Consider the following 18153-nt stretch of genomic DNA (forward strand, 5'->3'; position numbering starts at 1 on the left):
CGAGAGACGACGAGGAAACACTCTCTGAGGATAATAACCTCACCGTATAGATCAGGAGAGCTGTCCACGTGGAAGGTGTCCCTCCTCTTCACGTACACCATGGCGTTGTACTCCTCCACTGGAGCAGAGTAGGAGTACTGGACAGACAACGGTTTCATTTTATAGTTAAATAAATACACTTGAACATTATCAGTTTAATCCTCACTTTACCATCATTCATCACATTAACTGGATCCCTGTGGTATAAAGCTCTACAGTATATTCCTGTTGGTCTCAGAAGATATTATTTAAATGAATGTCTGTTAAAGGAATACTTCACCCTGAACGTGACTGTATATTCATTACTCTCCCTGTGTTACCTTGAAGTCTTGAAGTCTTAGTTTTTCTTAGTCCATCAGTGGACTTATCGGTTGTTTTGGTCTTTTAGTCCACTGAGATTTCTTTAGTTGATTTGACATTGTTTATGCAGCTTGCACGGCACCGTTATTATCGTCCACTAACGGTGTTTGTTTTCACCATGACGGCTCAGACTGTTATTATCAGTGTCTGACAACATTAAGGAAAGAGTTTCGATCAAGGAGAAGACTTGTTCTGAGATCTGGTGAAACGTGAAACATGAGTGGCAGCCGGTCAGAGTTTGTTGTGTTGGAGTGCAGAAAGCGTTGCTTAGTGTTTTCTAAAAGATTCTCAGTGTCATGGCTGAATATTTAGGGCACGTGTCCACCATCGTATTCTTTAAATTCTTTGCAACTGGAGCGGGACTTGGACACGATAACAAACACACCAGATCAAGAGAAAGGTTTTATGTCTCTGTAGGGTCCTTTCCTTAAAGGTCCCATATCGTACAAAGTGAGATTTTCATGTCTTTTATATCATAAAGCAGGTTTAAGTCATATATAAATACTGTTAAACTATCAAAACGCTCAATATACGGAGAAATACACACAGCATGTATTCAGAAATTGTGCGTTTGAAACAAGCCGTCAGGATTTCTGTCCATTTGTGATGTCACAAATATACAATATATAGATCATTATACAGTTTTAAATGTAAACATTCTAAATGTGTCCCAGTTTATTTCCTGTTGCAGTGGATGTAAATAACATCAGCTGACAGGAAGTAAACATGGACCCAAGCTGTTGCCTAGCAATGCAATTCCATTGAAATGCACTAAAACGGGGCTTTTCAGACGGTGGGTGAATACAGGTATATCCAGGCAGACAGGATGAGGAAAATAAAGTGTTGTTTGAACATTACAGCATGTAAACATGTTCTAGTAGAAACACAAAATACAAGTATGAACCTGAAGATGAGCTGATATGGGACCTTTAATGTAGTCAGACACTGATAATACCAATCTGAGCCCGTCAGTGGGAACAACAAGAACTGTTAGTGGACGTAACGTTACATCGATGCTTGTTTCACTGCTGCTGTCTGCAGCCTTCTCCCTCGATACTGGACCCGTTTCAAAAACTGTTGTCCCCATGAGTCACTTGGACACAAACATGAGACAGTAGGGTTGAAAAAGACGGTTTCAGGGTTGTAAAGACCTGACTGCAGGGTTAGGGTTAGCACCACACACCTGGTGTAGCTGGCAGGTGATGTCAAAGTTTGATGGATTCATGTCATCAGTCTCCACGTAGGCGTCCACCACCACCGTCTGACCCTCGATGACCAGCACACACTCATAGTCCAGCTCCGTGTCCTGAACACACACACACACACACACACAGAGAGACTTGTGTTTAATGAAGGGGTCACCAGAGAGAGTGTGTGTGTGTGTGTGTGTGTGTGTGTGTGTGTGTGTGTACCTGGTAGAGGTGCAGGTTGCGGGCCAGTAAGGTGATCTTCCTCTCCACTCTGACGGGCAGCAGTGATGAACCCTGGACCTTCTCCACGCAGGGACACGCTGACGAACCCCAGCTGACGTAGGAGCCCTCGTCCCCCTGTCGTCCAACACACACACACACACACAGTATGAACACCCCCCTCCTCCTCACGTTTACATGCACACACACACACAGTATGAACACCCCCCTCCTCCTCACGTTTACATGCACACACACACACACACACACACACACACACACACGCGCACACACACACACACACGCGCACACACACTAACACACAATATTTCCCGATGATCCAGTGAGGCGTCTCAGTGATGCTGCAGATCAAACTACCCGTCTCCTGTTGATGTGATTATAAATGATTCTGAGGTTATTCTGAGTTTACTCGTTGAATAACGAGATGATCCCAGCGTGCATGGCGTGCACGGCGGTCAGCCACAGTTCCTTCTTCGACAGAACCACCACCGGTCGACGCCACGGTTGGATATTTTTAAATTCTCCACCTACAGTAAAGCCACTGAGCTGGAGACCGTTGTCTTAGCGGCCGTTCACATGTTGCGTCTAAAACACGTGAAAAACACCAGCCGTGGTGCTTTCATCCTCTTATCCAACGTGCTCGGGAGGTTGCACTATTTTAGCGCCTGCCGTTACTAAGCAACCAAAGCATGCACGCTGCGATGACGATGATGAATATCACGTCACCTTGACGATGACTTGATGATCGTCCAGTGGGACAGCCCTAAACCCTCAAGGACTCAAAGTCTGAGAGTCTGTGAGTGTGGACGTTTTGTCCTCCATGTCTTAAAGGGTTTACCTAAATGTACCGACTCATACTGAAGTAATCCTCTCAATCGTCACCTATGAGCCACTAAGAAGTGATTCTGTATCTGCAGAGTCATTCAGACCCAGTGTGGGAAATACTGTGTGGATGTAACCGTCACTTCTCTTTCATTCACCGCAGAACAAACAGGAGGAAACTTTCAACTTGAGATTTTAAAATAAAACTGAGCTGGAAGTGTGGAAAAACAGGAAAACTATTGACTCAAAAAACAGCAGGAGCAGCTGTTTTTCTTGGGAGCAAAAAGCAAAACATCAAAAGGAAGACAGGTGTCAGACGGAAGAGGAGGAGCAGGGGAGGCTAGTGAGGAGCTGGGAGCGCTGGGAGCGCTGGGAGGCTGCTGAAGAAGTAGTAGATGAAGAAGGAGGAGGAACAGGAGGAGGAGGAGGGAGGGAGGCGGTTGAACTCACCGGGAGGAAGGCGTCAGCTTGGTCATACTGGTAGTCCAGCTCTGAGTCAGCATCCAGCAGGTGGGGGAAGGATGGGGGGGCGTGGTCGACCTCACCGTCACCTGACAACACGGTGGCAGCGGAAAATGTAGCGGTGTCGTTTTCTGACTGGACGGCGCTCTCAGCGTGGACGTCTACTTCTTCTTTTGGCCAGAGGATCACCTCGGGGGCGGGGCTTCCTGCTTCAGTCTGGGAGTCTTGAGCGGGCATCAGGGTGGGGGTCTGGGTCGGGTCCAGGTAGAGGGAGGGCTCATCGTCGTCGAGGTCGCCCACGGAGAACGGCGTGGGCAGCGGGAAGCCAGACGAGGCCGGGGTGGGAGGCTCCGCCAGGCTCAAAGCTCCCTCGGCTTCCTGGGTGTCGCCGGGGGGCGACGCCGTCACCACCTCCAGGGGGGAGGTGTCCGGTTCACGGGGCGGGATGATCAGAGGCACCACGGGGTCCAGATCTCCACTGTCAGCCACGGTGACAGGCACCACCTCCATGGCGACGGTGGGCGTGACCACGGCACCGTCGGCGACACTTTGGGTGTCAACTAAAAGCTCTCCTGCTTCCTCCTTCCCGGTGGTGACCTGTGGGGGCGGAGGGGGAGTGGCTGCTGGCGTGGTGGATGGTTGGGTGCTGGGGGGCTGAAGGGGCAGGGTGGTGGGCGGGGCGGTCGGCTCCAGGCTGGTGGTGGTCGCGGGTTGCGTGGTGGGAGCAGGAGCAGTGGTTGGCTCCTGAGTGGTTGCCACAGTGACGGGGGCTGTTGTTGTTGCTGTTGTTGTTGTTGTTGTAGCGATAGTTGTTGATGATGTTGTTGTTGTGATTGTGGTTGTCATGGCGCTGGTTGTCATGGCGCTGGTTGTCGGGGCAGCCGTTGTGGTCGTGGCTGTCGTGATGACTTTAATAGGCTTGGTTGTGGGAGGAGCTGAGGTGGGGAGTTTAAACTGGAGGAGGAGGAAGAGGAGGAGGAGGAGGAGGAGGAGGACATGGGGAAACAGAAATAAAACAAATGGACAAAAAGGAAATATGGAATAACTCAACTTAAATGTGATGTTAAACACATGACCTGCTGGTATTGTTGCTCATGACACATGCACAGCGATGGTTTCTGTTAATGTGGGCTTGTTTATGAGACACAACAAAACATGTCTGGGCTCTGTGAACGTATGTAAACATAAATAATAATCATATCTAAACAGGAACACTTTCACCAGTTATTTACTTACCAGGTTCTTCTGAATCATAAACTACTGGAGCAGTCGGAGCAAGCCGACCAACTTCAAGAGCTTTTATTTTGAAAAAACATCACAACTGAAGCATTTTTTGTTTGGTACCCGATTTATCCTCCAACGTAAAGGACGTCTGTGTCCCTTTACGTTTTTTTGCAAATAAAAACGCACAATCAGCCGTTAGCCGTTTGTATGTATACTCCTGTGTTTACCATCAGACAGTCCTTTACCATCAGACAGTCCTTTACCATCAGACAGTCCTTTACCATCAGACAGCCCTTTACCATCAGACAGCCCTTTACCATCAGACAGTCCTTTACCATCAGACAGTCCTTTACCATCAGACAGTCCTTTACCATCAGACAGTCCTTTACCATCAGACAGTCCTTTACCATCAGACAGCCCTTTACCATCAGACAGCCCTTTACCATCAGACAGTCCTTTACCATCAGACATTCCTTTACCATCAGACAGTCCTTTACCATCAGACAGTCCTTTACCATCAGACAGTCCTTTACCATCAGACAGTCCTTTACCATCAGACAGTCCTTTACCATCAGACAGTCCTTTACCTCACCATCAGACAGTCCTTTACCATCAGACAGTCCTTTACCATCAGACAGTCCTTTACCTCACCATCAGACAGTCCTTTACCATCAGACAGTCCTTTACCATCAGACAGTCCTTTACCATCAGACAGTCCTTTACCATCAGACAGCCCTTTACCATCAGACAGTCCTTTACCATCAGACAGTCCTTTACCATCAGACAGTCCTTTACCATCAGACAGTCCTTTACCATCAGACAGTCCTTTACCATCAGACAGCCCTTTACCATCAGACAGTCCTTTACCATCAGACAGTCCTTTACCATCAGACAGTCCTTTACCATCAGACAGCCCTTTACCATCAGACAGTCCTTTACCATCAGACAGTCCTTTACCATCAGACAGTCCTTTACCATCAGACAGTCCTTTACCATCAGACAGCCCTTTACCATCAGACAGTCCTTTACCATCAGACAGCCCTTTACCATCAGACAGCCCTTTACCATCAGACAGTCCTTTACCATCAGACAGTCCTTTACCATCAGACAGTCCTTTACCATCAGACAGTCCTTTACCATCAGACAGTCCTTTACCATCAGACAGTCCTTTACCATCAGACAGTCCTTTACCATCAGACAGCCCTTTACCATCAGACAGTCCTTTACCATCAGACAGCCCTTTACCATCAGACAGCCCTTTACCATCAGACAGTCCTTTACCATCAGACAGTCCTTTACCTCACCATCAGACAGTCCTTTACCATCAGACAGCCCTTTACCATCAGACTGTCCTTTACCATCAGACAGCCCTTTACCATCAGACAGTCCTTTACCATCAGACAGCCCTTTACCATCAGACAGTCCTTTACCATCAGACAGTCCTTTACCATCAGACAGCCCTTTACCATCAGACAGTCCTTTACCATCAGACAGCCCTTTACCATCAGACAGTCCTTTACCATCAGACAGCCCTTTACCATCAGACAGTCCTTTACCATCAGACAGCCCTTTACCATCAGACAGCCCTTTACCATCAGACAGTCCTTTACCATCAGACAGTCCTTTACCATCAGACAGTCCTTTACCATCAGACAGTCCTTTACCATCAGACAGCCCTTTACCATCAGACAGCCCTTTACCATCAGACAGCCCTTTACCATCAGACAGTCCTTTACCATCAGACAGCCCTTTACCATCAGACAGTCCTTTACCATCAGACAGTCCTTTACCATCAGACAGCCCTTTCTGACGGGAGACTGAAGCCGTTATATCGCTCTCTTCAAAGCCACCAGACTCCATTCACAAAAACAGTGATTTTCCCTCTCAGAAGACAGGAGAGTAGCGGGTCTACCGCTGCATCCATCGCTTAGTTAGTTTGTGTGACTTTCTGTTCTGAACTAACGTGGCGTCCACAGCAGCACGATGCCGAGCTTCCTGCCGGTACTCCTGCCGGCTTCTACAAACTGGGAGCACGCCGACCGCCATCTAAGTTACTGTATTAATACACCGACTATAAGGATGTATATATACTGGACATGTAGCAGCGTCATCATGCAGAAACCTACGTCAGGTCACCATGTGGGGAAAAAGTTTTTAGAAGGACTTGAAGGGAAAATAAAATTTTGAAGCTAAAACATACTTTGAATATATGAAGATTTTACATGCGTCTTTGAGTTCTCTAAAAGCGCTATATAAGTTTAATTTATTATTATTAATATATGAGGAACACCAGGGGGAAGCTACAGGATAAAGAGGAGATATTGTGTATTAATGATGTAATTGATGTTTTACTGACAGGTATCCTGTGTGTGGAGGAGATTCACGCCGCTGGCTCGTTGTGTGATCAACTTACAATAAAACACCTTCACCAGAGAACCTGAATACATGAAGAGTCTCCACTTTCTACAACAGCGGCGGTTACTGGGTTTATTTCATTATACGATCTGTCTGAGTCACTTACATGTTGGTTGTAGATGATCACGCCCTCCTCACAGGTGGGCTTGTGGGTACACAAGTGCTGGTGGACACACCAGTTACATCCCCATCGGCTCAGAACACAACCACGGCAACTACACACAGAAATAACACAATGTACAGATCAGATACAGGAAATATGAATGATAATAATAATAATAATAATAATGATGATAATTATGATGATAACACGTGGAATGACATGGCAGCAAGGTGACAAAAGTGGGTATGAAGAGAAAGGTGGAGAGAGGTCTGAAGCTTTTTATCTGGAAGTGGGAGAAGGGAGAGGAGCATGGAGAGACATACAGTAAGTATTTGAATTATAACAGCCTCTCAGTACTTTAATATTGACATTTGGCCAGGAGCTGCAGCCAATGAGAGCGTGAGACACGGGTTGATGGTAAACCTGGAGGAGGAGGGGTCGCCTGTAACAACAGGAACTGACTGGATGTGATGCATTTACAACACGGAGCAAAGTTGTTGTTGCACCGAGAGGAATAAAGAGTAAAAAAGAGTGTGGAAACAGGCTGTTTTATACAACATCAGCAACGTGTCTGATCACGTCATGTACCGTGGATTTCTCTCGTGTGTTTTCGTAACAAAACGTAGTCTGGAGACCTCATCGGGGATTCCTCCCGTTAAAGATCTAGTAGTGTTTGACTTCCTGTCTCCGGTCAGTCATGTAGTGTGAAAACCACAACGACTTAAAGACTCCTGATTACAAGACATGAGGTTGTGTAGCGAGAACAGTCAGAGATCTGATGACTTTGAGAGTCTTGTAGTGTGAACTTAGTTTGATACGACTACTGACACGGCTACGTTACGTTATGTTGTTGTTTGCTGATGCCCGACAACAGATGGAAGTGGAACAGGCAGCCTTATATAGAGTTTAGGGGAGTCAATTATGCCGATGCTCAAATCTCACGGTCGTGCTCATCAACAGGAGTCATTCATCAGCCTGAAGTCTGTGCAGAAATGAGGGTTTAGTGAGTCCCAACTTGGAACAGACAAACGAGAAAATGTCACTGGAAAATGTTTAGGATAAAAATATAAAAAGCACGAGGCCCAACGTCTTCCACCTCTCGTGTGATCCATCCTGAACACAGGATTACAGTTAAACTCAGGCTCAACAAGGAGCACAGCGGAGCCGTGTGATGAGTATGAGTAGAGATGGAAAGACTACTGAGAGAGAGAGAGAGAGAGAGAGGGGCTGGAGTCAGACGTCTGCAGCCTTCATGGGTTGAAGATATATTTTAGGATGCATGGAAACAGACATAAGACAGACGGGGCAAAGAATGAACAGGGTGCATCATGGGAAAACAACAGCCTCAGACAGAAGATAAGACTTGGTTATCAGGTGAGGAGAGTTAACTCACGGCATGCTGCCAGACAGCTGCTTCACGGCCGTACAGTCGTAGAAGGTGAAATCCCTCGCCGTCACAGTGACGTCGACAAAACGAAGAGACAGGGTGACTGTGACAGAGTCTGAGGAGGACAAAACACAGAGAGAGGAAGACGGCATGAGGAAGAGCTGAAAATAACATCGTGTCTCATCGGAGCGCCGCGCCGGGCGGACACAGCTCTGACAATATTTGGCCAGGATTATCGTCTCCGCTGCAGAAAGTCTGGGATGAGTGTGATGCTTCTCAAAACACAGCGAGGGAACGTGGGAGAAGGTTTGGTCCAGACAGCCCAAACACAGAGGAGAGGCCCTAATAGAAACCATGTGGATGGAGGGGGATCCATCCTCAGACATAAACAGGACACGACTTCTATCCAACTCAACGCCCAGCATGTTTTAAAGCTGCATGAGGCTACGCTGCACGAGAGGCCACGCTGCATGAGAGGCCACGCTGCATGAGGCCACGCTGCATGAGGCCACGCTGCATGAGGCCACGCTGCATGAGGCTACGCTGCACGAGAGGCCACGCTGCACGAGGCCACGCTGCACGAGGCCACGCTGCACGAGAGGCCACGCTGTACGAGGCCACGCTGCACGAGGCCACGCTGCATGAGGCCACGCTGCATGAGGCTACGCTGCACGAGAGGCCACGCTGCACGAGGCCACGCTGCACGAGAGGCCACGCTGTACGAGGCCACGCTGCACGAGGCCACGCTGCACGAGAGGCCACGCTGTACGAGAGGCCACGCTGTACGAGGCCACGCTGCACGAGGCCACGCTGCACGAGAGGCCACGCTGTACGAGGCCACGCTGCACGAGGCCACGCTGCACGAGGCCACGCTGCATGAGGCTACGCTGCACGAGAGGCCACGCTGCACGAGGCCACGCTGCACGAGGCCACGCTGCACGAGGCCACGCTGCACGAAGCCACGCTGCACGAGAGGCCACGCTGTACGAGAGGCCACGCTGTACGAGGCCACGCTGCACGAGGCCACGCTGCACGAGAGGCCACGCTGTACGAGGCCACGCTGCACGAGGCCACGCTGCATGAGGCTACGCTGCACGAGAGGCCACGCTGCACGAGGCCACGCTGCACGAGAGGCCACGCTGTACGAGGCCACGCTGCACGAGGCCACGCTGCACGAGAGGCCACGCTGCACGAGAGGCCACGCTGTACGAGGCCACGCTGCACGAGGCCACGCTGCACGAGGCCACGCTGCACGAGAGGCCACGCTGTACGAGGCCACGCTACACGAGGCCACGCTGCACGAGAGGCCACGCTGCATGAGGCCACGCTGCACGAGGCTACGCTGCACGGGAGGCCACGCTGCACGAGGCCACGCTGCACGAGGCCACGCTGCACGAGGCCACGCTGCACGAGGCCACGCTGCACGAGGCCACGCTGCACGACGCCACGCTGCACGAGAGGCCACGCTGTACGAGGCCACGCTGCACGAGAGGCCACGCTGCACGAGGCCACGCTGCACGAGAGGCTACGCTGCACGAGAGGCCACGCTGCACGAGGCCACGCTGCACGAGAGGCCACGCTGTACGAGGCTACGCTGCACGAGGCTACGCTGCATGAGGCTACGCTGCATGAGGCTGCTGTACGCTGCATGAGGCTACGCTGCATGAGGCTATGCTGCATGAGGCTGCTGTACGCTGCACGAGGCTATGCTGCACGAGGCTACGCTGCATGAGGCTGCTGTACGCTGCATGAGGCCACGCTGCACGAGGCCACGCTGCACAAGGCTGCTGTACGCTGCATGAGGCCACGCTGCACGAGGCTGCTGTACGCTGCATGAGGCTACGCTGCATGAGGCTATGCTGCATGAGGCTGCTGTACGCTGCACGAGGCTATGCTGCACGAGGCTACGCTGCATGAGGCTGCTGTACGCTGCATGAGGCCACGCTGCACGAGGCCACGCTGCACAAGGCTGCTGTACGCTGCATGAGGCCACGCTGCACGAGGCTGCTGTACGCTGCATGAGGCCACGCTGCACGAGGCTACGCTGCACGAGGCTACGCTGCATGAGGCTGCTGTATGCTGCATGAGGCCACGCTGCACGAGGCTACGCTGCACGAGGCTACGCTGCATGAGGCTGCTGTATGCTGCATGAGGCCACGCTGCACGAGGCTACGCTGCACGAGGCTACGCTGCATGAGGCTGCTGTACGCTGCATGAGGCCACGCTGCACGAGGCTACGCTGCACGAGGCTACGCTGCATGAGGCTGCTGTACGCTGCATGAGGCCACGCTGCACGAGGCTACGCTGCACGAGGCTACGCTGCATGAGGCTGCTGTACGCTGCATGAGGCCACACTGCACGAGGCTATGCTGCACGAGTTCTGAGAGGTAAGGTTACTGTTTTTGTGAATGGAGTCTAGTGGCTTTGAAGAGAGCGATATAACGGCTTCAGTTCCCCGTCAGAGAGGGCTGATGGCTGATGGCTGATGTCTAACGGCGAGGTAAAGCGGCTGTGGACGGGAGCAGCAGTAAAACAGATATTTTAGCCACCTAAAAGTAACATAAAAATCAATATCAGTTTAAATATACGCTATATTTATAATATTTTCCCCGCTATCAGACAGCCCTCTCTGACGGGGAACTGAAGCCGTTATCTATGCTCCATTTTAGTCCATTTTATTTATCGTTTTGGTTGTTTACAAAAAACATTATTCATGTTTTATTTATTTTGAATTTCTTTTAATATTTTTTTCACATTCCAATTCAAATGTCTGACTATTCTTTATTCTTAATGCTCTCTGAAAGGCTGTACTTGCATTAATATGCTATTATATTATCATTATATCAGTGACATAGAAGGTCTTCAAAATGACAATAATATTGTTTACTGCAGTCATTTATTTATTTATTTCAATATATCTCCAAACATAAAGTAGTATCATGACGGACCTACCCGGAGTTCAGAAGCTCTGTTTAAAGAGGACCTATTGTGTTTGTTTTCAGGTTCATACCTGTATTTTGGGTTTCTACTAGAACATGTTTGATGCTTTAATGTTCATTATTATTCTCACAGTGTCCTCCTTTTACCTTCTTGTGATTGGTCAAACTAACCAAACTCTTTGGACTCCGCTACAGCTCCACTCTAACTAGCTTTGTTTGAGGGTGTGTCAAACTAGCTGCTAGGCAGGTGTTACGCAAATGTGTTACTTGGTGACATCACCACGTTACGGAAGAAAAGGCGGGACTTCGAGCTCGGTGTTTCAGGCAGTTTAGGAGCAGCGTTTCTGTGGGGGAGAGGAACTCGTGGACTTTGGGCTTTAGAACTTTGCAGAACTTTTACATGCACTAAAAACTCTATAACACACTAAACTTTAGTGACTAAAGGAAAGAGAAAAATCACAACAGCTCCTCTTTAACAGGCGGCAGTCAGGTGAGAATCTGATCTTCAACTTTAAAGCAACAGTTGCCCAAACAAACCTTCAGTCTTTTCTATTTGTTATGAAGTGAGCGCTGGCACTAACCCTCTCTAAGTAGAGCTAAGCCACCGCTAGATCCTTAAAAGCAGCCTGTGTGTCCATATCTCAGTAAACCCCCCAGGCTGATCTCTCCCTGAGCCCCGCACCCTGAGAACTACAACAAGCTGCAGGACTCAGGAATGCAGCCATGGGAACCAGCATCTGTGTGTGTGTGTGTGTGTGTGTGTGTGTGTGTGTTACACATAAATCATGTGAATGTTGGGGTGAGTGTGACCTCTGTTGAGGCTTCAATTTATATTTACAAGCCCTTTAAATCTTCTTTCATCATCGCCACCGACGATAACAAACAGCCCTCTCATCATCACACTAAACAATCACCCAAAACTAGACAAACCAGAGAAGATATCAGAGCACAGAATCTGTACATGACATACATGTACGGGGCGTTGTACGCTTTAAAATACAGATTACTGCCCGCTGTGTAAACTGGTTTAGGGGAATGGATTGGGTTAGCCTAGATTCATGGACACAGGTATTGAACTGTATGGAACAGAGATTAATCTCATTACAGGATGCAGCCAAATCCTCCAGTTGCAAAGTTGAAAAGTTCAGAATTAAAGTCCAGCTTGGTCAGGTCTGGGGGTTAACAGCACTCACCCTGCCCCGGAGGCACCCTGGGGACGCGGCCGGCGTCGGGAGAATGGCAGGTGACCCCGGTGTCGGTGACGACGGCGGGACTGTGGCTGTCCTGGAAGAAGCAGGAGTAGGACTCGTCCTTCTCCAACACTGGAAGCCCGGGGACTGACAGAGACACCTGACGAAAGACAAAACATCCACACTGATTCACACTTCAGACAGAGCTCCTGAACCTCATCGGGGCCATGATGGCAGACTGTTTTAGACCTGAATCACATCTAAACCACATTTATACAAACACAGCTCAGAGAGGACAGATCAGAGATCTTATTCTTTTTGCACAAACACATAAGACTGCATAAAATCCACATAATGAGAAGTAAGAAATGTCAAGAGGCCACGGGCTTTTATAACCGAGCTCCCCTCTACTTAAAGGGAGAGTTCAGGTGTTTCTCAGTGGGGTTGTATGAGCTTCTTCTCCATAGTCAGTGTGTTACCTACAGTAGATGTTCTTCTCCATAGTCAGTGTGTTACCTACAGTAGAGGTTCTTCTCCATAGTCAGTGTGTTACCTACAGTAGAGGTTCTTCTTCATAGTCAGTGTATTACCTACAGTAGATGTTCTTCTCCATAGTCAGTGTGTTACCTACAGTAGATGTTCTTCTCCATAGTCAGTGTGTTACCTACAGTAGATGTTCTTCTCCATAGTCAGTGTGTTACCTACAGTAGAGGTTCTTCTTCATAGTCAGTGTGTTACCTACAGTAGATGTTCTTCTTCATAGTCAGTGTGTTACCTACAGTAGAGGTTCTTCTCCATAGTCAGTGTATTACCTACAGTAGAGGTTCTTCTCCATAGTCAGTGTATTACCTACAGTAGATGTTCTTCTCCATAGTCAGTGTATTACCTACAGTAGATGTTCTTCTTCATAGTCAGTGTGTTACCTACAGTAGATGTTCTTCTCCATAGTCAGTGTGTTACCTACAGTAGATGTTCTTCTTCATAGTCAGTGTATTACCTACAGTAGATGTTCTTCTCCAGTCAGTGTGTTACCTACAGTAGAGGTTCTTCTCCATAGTCAGTGTGTTACCTACAGTAGATGTTCTTCTTCATAGTCAGTGTGTTACCTACAGTAGATGTTCTTCTCCATAGTCAGTGTGTTACCTACAGTAGATGTTCTTCTCTATAGTCAGTGTGTTACCTACAGTAGATGTTCTTCTCCATAGTCAGTGTGTTACCTACAGTAGATGTTCTTCTCCATAGTCAGTGTATTACCTACAGTAGAGCTTCTTCTCCATAGTCAGTGTGTTACCTACAGTAGATGTTCTTCTCCATAGTCAGTGTGTTACCTACAGTAGATGTTCTTCTCCATAGTCAGTGTATTACCTACAGTAGAGCTTCTTCTCCATAGTCAGTGTGTTACCTACAGTAGATGTTCTTCTCCATAGTCAGTGTGTTACCTACAGTAGATGATCGGCACGCCTCCAGTTTAGAGAAACAGACGGGAGTTACTGCACGGGAGTAAAGTAATGTCCTGCTGTGGACGGGGGGCAGCAGCTAAACAGATTCTAGACACCTAAAAGAATCAATATCAGTTTAAATGTACTCTATATTTAGAATATTTCTGCCGCGTCACCTCGCTGTGAGACAGCCCTTTCTGACGGGGAACTGAAGCTGTTATCTATGCTCTCTTCAAAGCCACCAGACTCCATTGAAAAAAACCTTAATTTCCCTCTCAGATCAGAGGAGCTGCTGGTCTACCACTGCCTCGACCAGTCAGTTTGTTTGTGTTATTGTGTGACTTTGGTGAATCTGAACTAACCAAAGTCACACAATAACACAAACTAACTAATCATTTGGCGAGAGCATAGATGGATACAACGGTTTCAGTTCCACGTCGGAAAGGGTTGTCTGACGGTGAGGTGAAGCTGAATATGAATTTGGGAATTCAATCCGACATCCAGCAGCAGACTGGTGGAGCGTGAACAACAGCACAACGATCCCAAATGGACAGAAATGTCTACATTACTGAGTCCACATCTGCACCGTTACAGAGGACACTGAAGGTCACAATGACAGAAAGTGATTCAACTGTCTGAACCTGATCTGCTCACTAGTTAATGTCAATGTGGAATCATTTGATTTGAAAGCTAAACTGGAGTCCTCTGCTGCAGGAACATGAATCATACTGATCAAACTCCTTCAGTTATTATCATCCATCCATCATCTGCAACCGATATCCCGTTAGGGGTCGCGGAGGGGCTGGAGCCGATCCCGGCTGACATTGGGTGAAGGACAGGTCTCCAGCCTATCACAGGGCTGACACGTAGAGACAGACAACCATTCACACACCCATTCACACCTACGGACATTTAGAGTCAACAATGAACCTGCATGTCTTTGGACTGTGGGAGGAAACCTGAGCACCTGGAGAAAACCCACGCTAACACGGGGACACAGAAGGACCCCATGCCGGATTCAAACCTGCGCCCCTCTTGCTGTGAGAGCCAGTGCTAACCACTTCACCACTTCACCACCGTGCAGCCCTCATGGATTATCATCCTGGACTATGATGCAACACTGTGTACGTATCTGTGGCTCTGCTGCTATCCACAGGCACCATCTTCCACACAGCTGACTGATACTGTTCTTCTTCTTCTTCTTCTCTCCGGCACCAGGACGTGACGGGACAGGACTCTGATCACTATCTTCTCCTGACACTTAACAAAGTCACATATCCAACACAAACACACACAGTACCCTCAGCCAGCGTACAGTAGAGCTCCCAGCTCAGCTGATAGGGGAGGGATGGCGAGGTGATGTGTGGGCCTCAGATTTATGGTGTTTTTGGTATGTGGTATGTGACTGTTGGGGCATGTACAGACAGGATGTGAGCGTGGACGTCCTGCACCAACAGTACAGCCTCTGTGCTTTCTGTATTCAAACTATTCTGGAGAAAAGGCCTGCATGCTTCTCTTCATCTGGAGTCAACAGAAACCACAAAAGATGATTATCTTAATCCTCCCTGAAGGAAAAAACACACCGCCGCCAAACGCCGTCAAAACAAATGCCAATATTATTATCCGTAGCAGCTCTTCTTCTTCTCTGCTCCAGTAGCAGCTCTTCTTCTCCCTCACATTGAAGTAGTGGGCGTCCACACATGATTTAAAGTGAATGCAGAGGTTGAAGAAGTTGTACTGTAGTAAAGGTACTAATAACACAGTGTGAATATACCCTACATGCTTCCTATTGGTGTAGGGGCAGCAGTTGTCGCGCTCTGTGCTGCGGCGGCCGTCGTGTTTTCAGCCATAAATCCTTTGCGAGGATGTGCACAGACGGGTAGATGTACAGTACGTCAGCTGCTTTGCTGCTGGACTTTCTGTAACCGTGTTGCAGACTCACCGTCCTGCTCTGCTCCCTGCTGACGTTGGAGGGGTTGAGGTCCTGGACGGCCAGACACTGCTGCTCCATGTCAAAGCTCCACAGCCACTGACCCTGCTGCTTCCCACGAACACACTCCGACTGCAACACACACCTGCAGAGGAAACACACACTCTTACATCATGTACACTGTCATCACTGTGTGTTGTGAACTAAAGTAAACTCTCTGTTGAACTGTATTAATGACATGAAGCAGTGGCTGTCACAACATGTCCTTCCTTTAAATGACGGTTAAACTGAATGCATCATGTTTGGTACGTCGTGCATGACGACTGTTGCAGTCTCAAGCTTTTTATTTCAAACCAACTGTAAAACATCTGGGGTGACATTTGACAGCTGTTTGAAATTTGATAAACAGATTGACTCTTTTTCCAGCTTCGTCTTCTGGCTGAAGTAAAGCTCTTCCTCAATCGGCACCATCGGTAGCGTAGAGGAGCACTTTAAGAACAATGACTCCAAGAGCATGTGGCAGGGGATAAAAACCATCACGGGCTACAAAAACAACTATACAGCCTCAAGTCCCACAGACAACACTCTTCCTGATACCCTGAATCACTTCTTCGCTCGGTTCGACCGGGAAAACAAGGAAACCAACATCCAGCCTGCACTAACTGAGAAGGACCAACCGATAAAGCTCCAACACCACCAGGTCAAATCCGTCCTGCGCCGAGTCAACATCAGGACCGGATGGGGTCTCCGGACGAATCATTAAGGCCTGTGCAGACCAGCTAACAGGGGTATTTACAACCATCTTCAACCTCTCACTTGAACAGTCTGTTGTTCCCACATGCCTTAAGGAAACCACCATCGTCCCTGTACCCAAGAAAACCACAGTGAACTGCCTGAATGACTACCGGCCAGTTGCTCTAACCCCCATTATCACAAAATGTTTCGAGAGACTAGTTCTGTCCCACATTAAAACTGTCATCCCTGCCGATCTTGACCAACACCAGTTCGCTTATCGGACAAACAGATCGACGGATGATGCAATCACAACAGCTCTTCACGCAGCCCTTACACACCTGGATCACAACAACACATATGTAAGGATGCTGTTTGTTGATTTCAGTTCTGCTTTCAACACAATAATTCCACACAAACTGGTTAACAAATTGAGCAACTTGGGCTTAGGCAGTTCACTGAGCACATGGGTGCTGGACTTCCTCAGGAACAGACCCCAGTGTGTCAGGATGGGGGACCACACCTCGGCCACTCTGAACCCGAGCACTGGAACACCACAGGGGTGCGTCCTCAGTCCTTTTCTCTACTCCCTCTTCACATATGACTGCTCAACTATTCACCCCACCAACACCATGGTCACATTTGCAGACGACACTGCTGTAGTAGGACTGATAACCAACAACAACGAGACAGCCTACAGGGAGGAGATCCAACATCTGACACAATGGTGTCCCATAACAACCTGGATTAAACACCACTAAAACAAAAGAAATGATAATAGACTTCAGGAGAGCAAGACGGGTGGAGCAACTCTGCCCTCTGCGTACGTGGAGAGGAGGTGGAGAGGGTGGACTGCTTCACGTACCTCGGAGTCCACATTTCGTCAGACCTCACCTGGTCCAAAAACATCTCTCATCAGGTGGGGAAGGCCCAGCAGAGACTCTACTTCCTCAGGAAGCTGAAACAGGCTCACCTTCCTCAACACCTGCTGATCAACTTCTATCGGGCAACCATTGAGAGCCTCCTGACCTACTGCTGCACTGTGTGGTTTGCTAGCTGCACAGTGGAGAACAGGAGGGACCTGCAGCGGGTGGTGAGGATGGCGGAAAAAGTGATTGGGACCACATTACCCCCCCTCAGTGACCTATACGCTGGTCGGCTCTATAAGAAAGCCAGCTGTATCTCCAAAGACCCCACCCACCCTGGACATGGACTGTTTGCTCCCCTTCCCTCCGGAAGGAGATACAGGACAATTAAAACACACACCAACAGACTACGAAACAGCTTTTACCCTCAGGCTGTCAAGTGTGTAGAAACCCCCCCCCCCCCTCAAAGGCTGAGGACACTAGCTGCTGAACCATAATTTGCACTTTATGATGATGATCCACTTATTTATTGTTCTGTGACTGAATGTTTTAATGTTTGTTTTTCACTGCAAAGAGCTGCTAAACTGTTTTTCGTTGTTTTCAATGACAATGACAATAAAGTATCTATCTATCTATCTATCTGGAGAAGGCAGTTCACGCCTTTATTAGCTGGAAACTTGATTATTGTGATGCTCTGTATGTTGGTTTCAACCAGTCTTCCCTCACGCTCCTCCAACTGGTGCAAAATGCTGCTGCTCGCCTTTAACCAACACTTCCAACCCCCGTACTTTACTCACTCTGTTGGCTTCCAGTTG

General features: G+C 48.6%; 1 protein-coding gene across 4 annotated transcripts in view; it reads right to left on the reverse strand.

Annotated features, from left to right (window-relative positions):
* Nucleotides 1–18153, reverse strand: part of plxnb1b (plexin b1b) — a 129492-nt gene that overhangs the window by 24606 nt on the left and 86733 nt on the right. For all 4 annotated transcript variants that reach the window (XM_074617917.1, XM_074617092.1, XM_074618734.1 and 1 more), the window contains 8 exons: nucleotides 15753–15885; nucleotides 12375–12531; nucleotides 8249–8357; nucleotides 6859–6967; nucleotides 3102–4067; nucleotides 1812–1946; nucleotides 1583–1705; nucleotides 44–137 (listed from right to left, as the gene is read on the reverse strand). In XM_074617917.1, coding sequence (XP_074474018.1) covers nucleotides 44–137; nucleotides 1583–1705; nucleotides 1812–1946; nucleotides 3102–4067; nucleotides 6859–6967; nucleotides 8249–8357; nucleotides 12375–12531; nucleotides 15753–15885 — 1826 coding nt within the window. The remainder of the gene's footprint in view (nucleotides 1–43; nucleotides 138–1582; nucleotides 1706–1811; nucleotides 1947–3101; nucleotides 4068–6858; nucleotides 6968–8248; nucleotides 8358–12374; nucleotides 12532–15752; nucleotides 15886–18153) is intronic.

The sequence above is a fragment of the Sebastes fasciatus genome, chromosome 1, assembly GCF_043250625.1.
Source record: "Sebastes fasciatus isolate fSebFas1 chromosome 1, fSebFas1.pri, whole genome shotgun sequence".
Classification (NCBI taxonomy): Eukaryota; Metazoa; Chordata; class Actinopteri; order Perciformes; family Sebastidae; genus Sebastes; species Sebastes fasciatus.